At 36.7% G+C, this 12,210-nt stretch overlaps 1 protein-coding gene across 4 annotated transcripts in view; it reads left to right on the plus strand.

The window, feature by feature from the left end:
- LOC128985504 (homeodomain-interacting protein kinase 2) overlaps nt 1-12,210 on the plus strand; it is a 65,662-nt gene that overhangs the window by 42,375 nt on the left and 11,077 nt on the right. For 3 of the 4 annotated variants that reach the window (XM_054405056.1, XM_054405059.1, XM_054405058.1), the window contains exons 10-17: nt 2,244-2,444; nt 3,309-3,497; nt 5,458-5,626; nt 5,914-5,993; nt 8,399-8,505; nt 10,715-10,883; nt 11,143-11,306; nt 11,533-11,697. In XM_054405056.1, coding sequence (XP_054261031.1) covers nt 2,244-2,444; nt 3,309-3,497; nt 5,458-5,626; nt 5,914-5,993; nt 8,399-8,505; nt 10,715-10,883; nt 11,143-11,306; nt 11,533-11,697 — 1,244 coding nt within the window. The remainder of the gene's footprint in view (nt 1-2,243; nt 2,445-3,308; nt 3,498-5,457; nt 5,627-5,913; nt 5,994-8,398; nt 8,506-10,714; nt 10,884-11,142; nt 11,307-11,532; nt 11,698-12,210) is intronic. The other variant, XM_054405057.1, reaches the window with a different exon arrangement.

The following is a 12,210-nucleotide window of genomic DNA, read 5'->3' on the forward strand; positions in this document are numbered from 1 at the left end:
TAATAGGCGCAATAATATAAATATAATGACCAACCTATTCAATCCCATTGTTCCCAAACGGGAACAAAATAATAAATCTAATGACCAACCTACTCGATCCCATTGTTCCCAAAAGGGAACAACAAAGTTTACACATAGATTAGTCACATCTAAGCTATCACAATTATACAAATATGTATTGAATCCATTGGCTTAGTGTATTAACAATATTATTTGTAATAGTAATTAGCAATATCACTAAATAACAAAGATTAACAGCTTACCTTTCATAATAAGTCATGGTGACAAAACATAACCTCAAAATGAACTACTGCTGCTCCAATGCAATGTGCTCAAGAAAAACAACAGGTGTGTTAGAGTAAACAGGGGTACCATACATACAGGACTGCAGTAAAAAATTCCCTCTAAAACATGAAATTTCCCACTTTATGGGGGGAAAAGTGAATGTTCCCAAATGGGAACAGCGGATCTAAACGGGTTAATATAAATTTAGTTAGACGTTGATTAATATGACCACAATGTTATCCGGGTTACAAATTATACTCCCTTTGAGTCCTTAAGATTTCATGTCGAATTCATGTTTAATAAAAAATAGAACACAATTTTCCGTAAAAAATATATTGTTATTACTTTATTGTGGTTGTACAGCATCGTTAAACTCTTTTGCAATTAAAAAAATTGAATTTTGTCAATGATTAATTAGCAAGGTTCTGCTGTATTTTGTTTATACATTTTAAAATATTATAAATAGTAGGCTATTTTTAAATAATGGTCAAAAAGATTTTTATCAATAAAGCCAGGGTTAAGTTTGCTTTTGGCTATCACTTGCATTCTAAAATACTTTGATTCTTTTAAATTAATCTTCATTTAATCATTTTAATCTTTGAAGATTAGTTCTTGCTCAATATTTAATTGCTCAAGGCTTTATTATACATAGGGTTTATGTTTCTTGCTTAATAATGTTAATCCCTATGTCAGGTTTTGTTATTTTAAATTATAATTTTGCAGTGTTATTTAATCTGTAGCTTTATTATTGCATTAGCATCAGAAGATACAGAGCAGATTTTAAAATTATGATTTATTTGTTACAATTTTTGCTTTGTGTCAAATAAAACTTGGTGTTGGATGTTTTGAGATTGTGGGTTTGATGTATATTAACTGAAATTTGAAGTATTTACATTAAGTTTATTGGCACTGTTGGTATCCATTATAGTGAGTTTATACAAGTTGTATTACTTTTCATTTTTAAGCACTCATTTTTCACCAATTCAGCAACAAATATTTTTACCTGTACTATGATTTGCCTTTTTCATCACAAGAAGAGGTATTCAAATCTTAAATTTTAAACTTTTGGTTGCTTTCATGTCCAGGAGGTATAATATAAATTTTACATTCATGCACAGTATTCTGAAATACCTCTTATGACTTGGAGGCATGTAGGATACAATTTAATATTAAATCTTACAATTAAATAAATATACTGGGTTGGAATCTCGGTCTTCTGGTTGGAGCCACGTGAAGTCGTTATTTATACTATGTACAAAACCAAACGTTTCGCCCATGCTGTGATGAGGCATTCTCAGTGGGGTGAGAATGTTCCTTATGATTTCTACGGTTTCTGGTATCTTCTCACCCCTAAGTAAGGAGCTTGCAGATCTGTGTCTCAGATCAACATATTTTTTTTAGGGTGTCTGGCATCCGGGAAAAGCGGGAATTATAAAGGAATATTATGACTGCGGGAATTATACGGAAATTCTATAATTATGGCAGTAATGTGCGGGAATTTTTTAGTATAGATTTTTTATTTCAAGTAATAAATATTTATTGAGAGTTTAACAGAACATGTAAAAATTTTCTCCATTCAGAAAAATTTACTAGCCTAAAAAGCTAAATCAGCATGTTACGAAGACGACAGGCTACAAACGCCATTTTCTCAAAGCCAGGACTAGGAATCGGGCTACTACGTCAGAGCTCGGTTATAGAACGACAACGCGACGCGTGAATGAATACAACTCTTAACTCTATGTTCTTGATGAGGTGTGTCTGTTCTTGTTCTTGATTTAAAAAGATCTGACAGCAGTCATAACATATCTTAAAAAATATTGTTTAATTTGGGCTCTTCAAATATATAAAAATAAAAATACTGTTCCATTTTGAAAATGTTTAGACAGTATCAATGCTAAGTAGGTGTAGTGGTGTAGTTGAGTTGAAGTGTGTTGTAACGGTTTATATTGGGTGTCCAGTATCAGTTGTACAACAGTCGCGGGGTGGCCAGGCAGTACAGTGGCACTAGAGCTGATCCCTTCGCTCAGCATCAGCTGGTGTCATCAATACTGTGCCCTCCAGGATATCAGAGTATGGGCTCTCCTGCCAAACATGTGACTGTGGTCAGTCAGCAACCCCCGCCTCAGCTGCAGATACAACCACCCATTATATCTCAGCAGGTATGTCATCTCTGATACTAAAAAAGGAACTATATTGATATGTTTAGGTTTTCCCGTTACCAATACAGTAATATTCCAGTGAAAAAGTCAGAAGTCTTCTATTAAATTTTTTTTTTTTTCAAGTTGGGTAGCCTCCAGATTACCAAAATCTACAGAGGCTTAAATACCTGTATTATTGATAATCTTATTGTTTGCGATGGCTACGAGTTTCATCTTGCTTTGACGGCGAGAGTTGTCTAGTTGAATATGACGGCTTTCAGAAGAAGGGATGTTCCCATCCTTGTAACGCCTGTAATGGTTCCATATCGAGTTGAAACTAGTTGCAACTGCAATCAATTTGATTACCAATAATACCAAGTATATTGCCTCTAACTTCTTATAGAAACTTTTCTTAACACAAAAATATTTTATGTAGAGGTTAATTATTTACTGTGTTTAATATTTCTGGAAAGATTTTGAAACAAAACATTTTCCTCAAACTAATGTTTTGGTTTTACTGATAATTAAAACTAACTAAACAAATAATATAAAAAAAAAAAAATTATGAGGTATAAATTTGTAATTTCCAGAGCGTGTTTCATGTTATTATATGTATTTTCAAGTAGCTCTGCCATTAAGAGTTTTCAAATCATATTTTTTGCCACAAACATCAGTGTGACTGTCCCTTGTGCCAAAGTGAACTTTTTATATTCAGGTAAGCCTGCCATTGTAACAAAAATCCTTAAAACTTAGGCCCTTGTTCTCTGTGTTACATCATTAGCCTATAAGTTATTGCATAGTTGTTTTGACTAAGATGTTTGTAACCGATTATAGAATTGTAATATTTAAATCGGACCAATTGAGTTTAATATTGGTTTTTTACAGGTGCCACAGCAGTATGTGCCGGTATCCATGGTGGAGAGTGGACGTCAGATGTTGCCAGTGCAGACCTCGTGGCCGACCAACAGACAAATGACCATCGTACCTTCCTGGCCGCAACACACAACCATTCAACAACTAGACACAGACTGGGGCAGACCTCTGCTGGTCGACTCCTCACAACTCATACAGGTAGCCAGTACTGGTACTTACAAAATATGTAGATGGGAGGTCATCAAGACGTCTTAAATCAGTGTGCATTGCTATTGTGGTTAGAATTCAAGCCAGAAGTTAATTGTGTTGTTTGCACTGGAAATTTCAAGTACACATATTATTAAAACTAAGTAAGAGAGTAAAAAGGGAGGGATAAAAAAAGGTGGAAAAGCTACCTTTTAGTGGCAATTTCAAAAACTACTTAGCGTAACTTCTCTGGCGGATTATATAGTATATTCTTCCTGTTCAGTGAATGAATTCAAAACCCAACAATCAGCCAAACTATAACAAATTTGACTCAAACCAATATTTTATACACACTTTTCTAAAACCTCAGGTGTGCAAAATTAGTAAACAGCCACACTGTACAAAACGAACACAATAAAGTGATACTGGAATAACATTCAAGTCACTGGTCAAAGTACTGCTTGTGTCCAAATTTGTGTGTTTCACAGGTAACTGTCCAAACTAAACACATTCTAAAGAGTGCAAATCTATTATGAACATATGATTGAAATAATGTCACACAAACTAAGAAGATTTTAATCAACATTAGTTTCCTCTGTTATTTTATTATCTTAATAAACCATTGGACAATAGCTTTACACTTATTAATTAATTACCCTACTTGATTTGTACTCGTTACACGTTTGAGAAATAACAACTAAAAGTGTTAACTATTTCCCATTTATTGTGCTGCAGTGTGGATTGACGGTAAGTTTGGTTATGGTTGTTTAATGTCATTAAATGTGAGATGTGTGAAGGATAGGCCCTAAACAGGTTCTTCCTTCTGTGCACTAAATCCTTGGTGTTTTTTTTTTATTTTTTTTTATTGTATTGCTCAAATATCAATCCGAACCTGAAGCATTTTACAATTTACTCATCAATATTTGTTCCAGGCATTTCTTAGGTACAAATTGAAGATACATTTAGAAATTAAATATATTTCTTTGTGTTCTAAAATTCAAAACCCTTTTCTTTTATCTATTCTAAAGATAATTTAGTTACAAAAATCTTGTAAAAGTTATATGCTTAATGATAAATTTGTGTTGTTTTGGTGTCAGTTGTGTTGAAGTTGATCTGAGGGCTATATACAAGCACCATGAACACAAGCTTATGAAAGCAATACCATCTGGGTTAGTTTCAAATGAAGGGGTGACTAAATTGCATGGAGTGATCAACGGCCAAATCATCCTGTATGTTTAAGGAGTACATAAAATTACAATAAGTTTGCCACTAGCTGGACAGTCCTAATTTAGAACTAACTAATGCAACACTTATTCCGTAATTTTTCATACAAAGAATCTTAGCAAGTTTTTTTTTGAGGTCCTTGAAAAATCCTGATTGTTTTTATTGGTATGTTCCATATCCATATATAAATCCCAAATTACCCATGAACTTTAGAGAAACCAGAAGTCAAACCGCCATATACTTAAAATTTTTATCATGACGAGAAACCTTGCGCAAAACTATCCATAATTTCCTAAATTGCCCTTTAAGGTCGCAATTACTTTCTAAAGGGAACTTTCCATATACCTAATGTTAAAAATGTAAAGAAAGGCAATGGTGTTTTAAAACTCATACAATACCGTAAAGATCTGCGGCACAGACAGTTTTACATTGGGTCAAACAAACATTTCCTTGGGTCTTCCTCAAATCGTAGTTGAATTGTGACTGTCTTCCTTGGTCATAGAAAAATGTTGAACTTCTTCCGGGGCTGTGGAGGAATTGTAAACGTCTTTTGTGGTCACGGCAAACATCCTCTGCGGTTACGGCCATACCATTGTCTCCCACAGCCGTATCTCAATTTTCGACCATGTATCTTTGTAGAGTCTTTCTGCGATCAAATCTCGGCTCTGCTCAGCCTCGGGCCTGAACGGATCCCTTGAGCCAACTGTGTGAAGGTGTGTGTAGAGTTACAACCGTGGTGATGGTGTTACAGAGACCAGCTGTGTTCGCGACAGAGGTGTACGATGGACTGGTAGAGTCCCCAGGCTACAAGTCTCACCTACACACCACACACCTGGCAGTGCCTCGCAGTCACGACAAGAAGGAGACCACACAGCTCAGTCCGGTCAAGAAGAGGGTCAAAGAGGGAACTCCACCTACAGGTAGGCTACTTCACTGTCCCTCTCTGTAACCATACTACAATCTATTTGTCATTAGCCTACATATTATTTGGTAAAGAAGTTTAACAGCAAGCTTACCTTGCTGAAGAAAATTGTTGGAAAGTACTCTAACACATTATTTTTTCTGCAACATAAGTTAATCAGAGGCAATATGAAATCTGAGTATTGAAATAATTAATATAAATCCTTGTGTAATGTGAACTCTAATATATTTATTGATTTTGTTTGAGTATTCAGCGGTTATCAAATATGTTTGTCTATGTTTTCAGCATCATGCAGTGCTAGGAATAGAGACAGACACAGTCCCACGTGGCAGCAGAGCTCTTCAACACATCACACGCAAACGCAGGTAAAAAACTTTCTAATTCATGTGGCCGATTGAGGAGAGCTCTATTCTAGCAATAGAGATAAGTTAGTTTTCTGACTGGCAAAATTAAGTTAACGGGCTTAAATATTCAAAGAATGTTTTAAATATGATATTTTATAGGCTCCGGAATGCCAATAAATATTAAAATGGCATAGGAGTGTATGAAGCAGTATACATTTTTCATTTTGATACAACAATCCGATTCAAAGAATTTTATATTCAAATTAATACATTTTGATTTTAAGCAGCACGGCATTTTTCCAATCATGTAACTTTTCAATTGAGTGAAGTAACAACAATTAAAACTTACCAGATCGTATTAGTGTTCTGCAATTTTTTGTAGATGTGGTATGTGACCTATTTGTTAAAATACATATTATTCAATCATATATTGCTGGTAACGTCAGTGAATTTCGGCCTATTTCATTTTATATTATTGATTTTATAACTAAAGATATGTTTTGGTGTGACTGACACTGAAACTTTCAATTGGTTCACACTGATAGAATAAGACTATAGAATCAGACCTTCAAACTATAAGACCAACTCTTTATTAACCAAGTTCAGCTAAGTCCACTTGAAACGTAGGCAAGCTTAAAGAGTTGTTTTTTAATTGTTTTGTATAGGAGTTCTTGTCGTATTTAAAGATGACAGGTATCAATTTAGATTTACCTGTAGATTAAAGAGGAGGTATTTCCCAAGTAGTAACTCGTTTCAGTGAGGTAAAGAACAAATATAAAGATGTTTTAAAGATGATAAAGATGTTTCTGCGGATGTTAATGCGACTAATGATGACTTAAATCTAATTATTTAATGTACTTGATGTAAATAACTTATACGGCAACGCAATGTCTCAGTGTATGCCTTATAATCGACCCCTTCTCACATAAATCAAATCGTTGTTCTGACTACCATAGAATCAAATCGGAATTTTGATTCAATACATTGAATCGACATTTTGATTCAATAAATTGAATCGGAATTTCGATTCAATACATCGTATAGGAATTTTGATTCATTTTCAATGCATCGCACACCCCTAAATTGGTGTAAATACCTTCTTGCACAATTCTTACAATTCTAAAAATATGAGTTGGACATTATTTCTAATGTTGACTAAAATTGGCATCACTGAGAATTTCTATGTTGTTGCACTTAAATGTAAATTTCTCATTTGCCTACCCTTTCAAACAGTTCTATACAGTAGAACCCCTCATATCCGGCCTTGGTTTTACCGGTCCTCTGTTTATCCGGCCCCTTCCAGGAAGCCAATATCAAAATTTTTTCTCACAGCTTACAGACGTTTAGATGCAGCCAGTAGTCTTTGTGACTGCTCAAGTCATAAAATAAATTGTTCTCATTATTGATCTGTTTGTTTATACATTTATTTGCTGAGTCACTATACTCAGTTGAGCTAGTAGGCCTAACCTCTGATCAGTTGGTTGATTATTTCCAAAGTGGGGTTAGTACAGTACAATACGAGTACATTAATTTTTGTATTTCACAAAATGGTTAAGAATGTTGAGTAGAAATGCATGTACCATTTAAGTCCTAATGATCTTTAAGTACAATTTATTGTAATTTTTACCTCCATTTAATAGGTTTTGTTACCTGGAATCATAATATTTGTACATTAATTACTTAATGACTTTAACCTACAAATATTTTTTTTCTTTTTACAAACATGTTTATTTTTCTAAAAATGATCCCAGAACAGAATGAAATTATACTTTTGATTGCATATATTGATTGATTACCTATATATTAGGTATGAATTATCATTTTCATAGTAGGTTGGTTTATCCGGCCAAATTGTTATCCGGTCAGGGGCTTGGTCCCGTGGTAGCCGGATATGAGGGGTTCTACTGTAATAGGAAAATCAATGTTAATTCACGCAACCTTTTGTGTGCATTATAGGCTCCAGGCTCTGATTTTCTGAGGTAAGTTAGTTAAACTCCAAAAAAACTTCTATCAACAAAAAAAAAAACTCTTTAAAACATAATGTTCTCAATAATTATTGCGATTCTAATTGTGATTGGCATGTCTCGGTAATGGAGAAGCCACTTCTGAGTGGATAAAGGAAATGGTATATGGCGGATATTTTCTATCTCTGTAGTTTATTCCAAATTAAGTTGGTTTTTGTGTATTGTTAGTTGCAATGTGTTAGTCTTTTTTCAACTGAAGATTTCAGATCCCGAAACACTGTGTTTGTATCTTTCCTCTGTTGATAGAAAATGTCTGCAATAAACCTTTAAGATGTTGTTTTAAATCATTGAAAGTTATTTCTGTTATTCGCGCTGAACTTTTTTCCATTGTTTAATAGGTTTTGATGTGGAATAAGTTGAGTGTAGTATAGAGATAGTGATGGTGGTGATGGTGTGTTTCAGCATTGTAACACTCGCAACCAGACCATCACAATCAGAGACACTCCGTCACCTGCCGTGTCTGTCATCACCATCTCCGACAGTGAGGACGAAACTCCCACCAAGCCCAAGTGAGTCAACACTTAAGTTTGAGTTGAACACTAGTTGTTGAGTCTATGGACGAGATAGCTGCATTGTTGCTGCCTCCCTCCATTCTATACACAAACTGTATTTGTAGTCATTCTTAATACTCAGATTGATAGTCATAAATGCATCACAAAAACTGAAACTGTTTAGTCATTACTGATGACAAAAATGCATCCATCTATTTTAAGTAGAGCTTATCCTGTTCTAAGGCAAGGTCCTCTTTATATTCAAACCAATAAAAGTCTGGCATCCGATGTTCCATCCACTTTTATTAATCTGGCTTTTGGTGTAATGGTGTGAAAAAAATGTTAACACTGTTTTAATCTATATCAGCTTGTTCGGCAGAGTGAGAAATGATCGGCAGACGTTGGGAGCAAATAGCAACACCAGTTATCTTAAGAATTTTATTTAACTACAACTACAGTAGAGTCTCACAAACTTGGCGTAATGTGGTCTGGAAGTGTGCCAAGTTTGTGAAATGCTGTGCTATCGGGAACTAGGGTTAAAAATAAGAACAATCCAATTTTTAAGCTTTTTAACCTCATGTTTTATTTATATTTATTAGGGATGGACGGGTCCCGAAATTTCAGGAAATTTTCGGGAAAAAATTATTCCCGATTTTCGGGACGGGATTACATTTGAATCAGGAATTTTTCGGGACGGGATTTGGTCCGATCGTCGGCGATTTTTTTTTTTCCGCTTCGCGAGTGACGATGACGCCGCTATCGCGAAAGATGTTCACGATAGTTCCGCGAACGCAGGAGGCGAAGTCATTTCGACAATCGCGCCATGACCGCGGAGTCATACAGACGATCCCGCCGATCGACCGTGAGTCATACTACGATCGCGCCGTGACCGCTAGTCATACCGATGATCCCGCCGTGACCGCGGAGTCATACCGACCATCCCGCCGATCGACCGCGAGTCATACTACGATCGCGCCGGGACTGCTAGTCATATCGACGATCGTGTCGTGCCGCGAGTCATTTCAACGATCATGCTGTAACCACAAAGTCATACCGACGATCACGCCGAGACCGCTGCGTCATACCGACAATCGCGCCCTGACCGCTAGTCATACAGACGATCACGCCGTGACCACGGGAGTCATACCGACGATCCCGCTGATCGACCGTGAGTCATACTACGATCGCGCCGTGACTGCTAGTCATATCGACGATCGTGTCGTGACCGCGAGTCATTTCAACGATCATGCTGTAACCACAAAGTCATACCGACGATCAGGGCGAGACCGCTGCGTCATACCGACAATCGCGCCCTGACCGCTAGTCATACAGACGATCACGCCGTGACCACGGGAGTCATACCGACGATCCCGCTGATCGACCGTGAGTCATACTACGATCGCGCCGTGACTGCTAGTCATATCGACGATCGTGTCGTGACCGCGAGTCATTTCAACGATCATGCTGTAACCACAAAGTCATACCGACGATCACGCCGAGACCGCTGCGTCATACCGACAATCGCGCCCTGACCGGGAGTCATTTTGACGATCGAGCCCATCACCGCAAGTCATTTCGACGATCGCGCCGTTACCGCGGAGTCATACCGGCGATCACGCGGAGTCATACCGACGATCGCGCCGTGACCGCGAGTCATACCGACGAGTCATTTTGAAGATCGCACCGTGACCGCGAGTCTTTTTATACCTTTACATTTATAGGCCTACCCATTTTCTTGTTTTTATAGATCAGTACCATAAATGGTAAATATTGATTTTGTTTGTCTTGTTTGGTAACTGCAATACTCAAGACTTTCTTTTTATGCACAGGAAAAAATCCCGCCCCGTCCCGTCCCGAAAATCGGGAAGGAAATAAAAATCCTGTCCTGCCCGAACTAAAAATTCAATCCCGTCCATCCCTAATATTGAGCCAGTATTAAGTCATCAGAAATAGTACAACAATTCCTTGGTATGAGTTGCGAATGATTTGACTTGAGCTGGCTTGAGTCCATGTTTAACTCAGACTCAAAAAATCACTAATTTTCTGAGACGGTGATGGCCGAGTTATCCAGACTGCCGGGTTATAGAGTGCCGAGTTTGCGGGACTCTGCTGTACTAAAATACAGAATAATAGCCTTGACAATCTAAAACTAGCAGTATTCCATCACTGCCCAAGTGCCTTACTGTAGCCTGTTTAACAAACTGATGTGCGGATGGGTGTATTTCAGTATTGCTGCTCTCAACACAACTACCAGCAGCACCAGTAATATTGTAGCAGCAGCAACAACAGCAGTAGATCCGTCTGTAGCAGCTACCAGCAGCCGACACAAGGGACCCATCTATTGTGTCACTGTAGGCGACAGTGATGAGGAGCACAGGAGTCCTACTCAGCCTGCTGTGAGTTACAAAAAATAACAATCAGTCTACCTGTTATAGACCGTTCTGATAACAAGACAGTATTGTCAACTCTAGCAGATATGTAATATTGAGGTGGATGACTGTTAACATCTTGCTGGTATACTTTATGACATATTATATCTAAAAATATTTGTACAGAAAGTTTGTTGCTTGGTGTTAGGAATGGCAAGTATTTTATAGTGAACCTACCTGCTAGTTGGTAAGTACCCTACCTAATGGTCGCTTATGTTTTGGGCAGGTATACAGCAGCAGACCTGTGTCTCCAGGAACTAAGAGTGCTGTAGTGTATTGTCCTCCCAGTCCTGTCACCAAACACTCATCCACTCAGGCCCAAACTCAGGCCTCCTCGTCACACGCCACACAGCTCAAACACGAGATCAAGCATGAGCCCCACCAACACAGGTATGGCATCACCCCCTTAACTTATCTTTTAACCTTTTTAGTTTTTTTGCATTTCCATTTGAATGAATTGCAATTTGGCAAGAAAAATATTTAGTATTATAATACAATTTTAAAAAAATTGTATTAATTAACTAGCCAAACAACATTCTTTGCCAATTTTTTTTTTTTATAACATCAGCGAATCATTTTATGTTAATATCTTCCGTTTTTGTTTTTTTTTTTGCAGCTCAAGCTATTCACAATCACAGAAGAAGAGATTGTTGGCCAAAGTACAGCAGGAATGTAACACAGTGACAAAGCAGGAGCCTGGTAGTGAATTGTATCAGTCTGTGTGTCAGGGAGCTGGCTGCAAGGAGCCTTATCACTATGATCAGCACATTGTGTACAGCAGGTAAACAAACCATTTCATAAAAAACAATGCACTAAGTTCTTTAGTGGAATTTCAGTGACAAGCATCCCTAATTGTTATTATTACTTTTTAGGAGTAACATAGGTAGGCCTATGTATTTTTAGTAGAATATGAATTCAAAATGATTATGGACTGGAGTGAGATCATCTGTGTAACTTGGTTAATAACTAAAATCAGCTTAATAGTATACTCCGTTCACAAAATGTAACTTTCCTCAAAAAGTTGAGCATTAAAATAATTTGCATTTTCTTTGAAGACTTGTGGCCAGATCTTCGATTTGTATACAGCAATGGTCTTAATTATCTCTTACTAATCTTACTTATTTCCTATAATCTATGACAAAACGAGTAAATAAAATAAACTCATAATCCTATAGAATTTTTTTTATATTTAACCGGCTGTTAGTTAAAACTAATTTTATTGCCCTAAAACAAACCTAATCTTATAAAGACTGTTCTAAAAAATAAATTATAACATCGAGTATTTTACTATGTA

The sequence above is a fragment of the Macrosteles quadrilineatus genome, unplaced genomic scaffold (assembly GCF_028750875.1).
Source record: "Macrosteles quadrilineatus isolate MER2022 unplaced genomic scaffold, UCM_ALF_1.0 Scaffold_2__2_contigs__length_208266976, whole genome shotgun sequence".
Lineage (NCBI taxonomy): Eukaryota > Metazoa > Arthropoda > Insecta > Hemiptera > Cicadellidae > Macrosteles > Macrosteles quadrilineatus.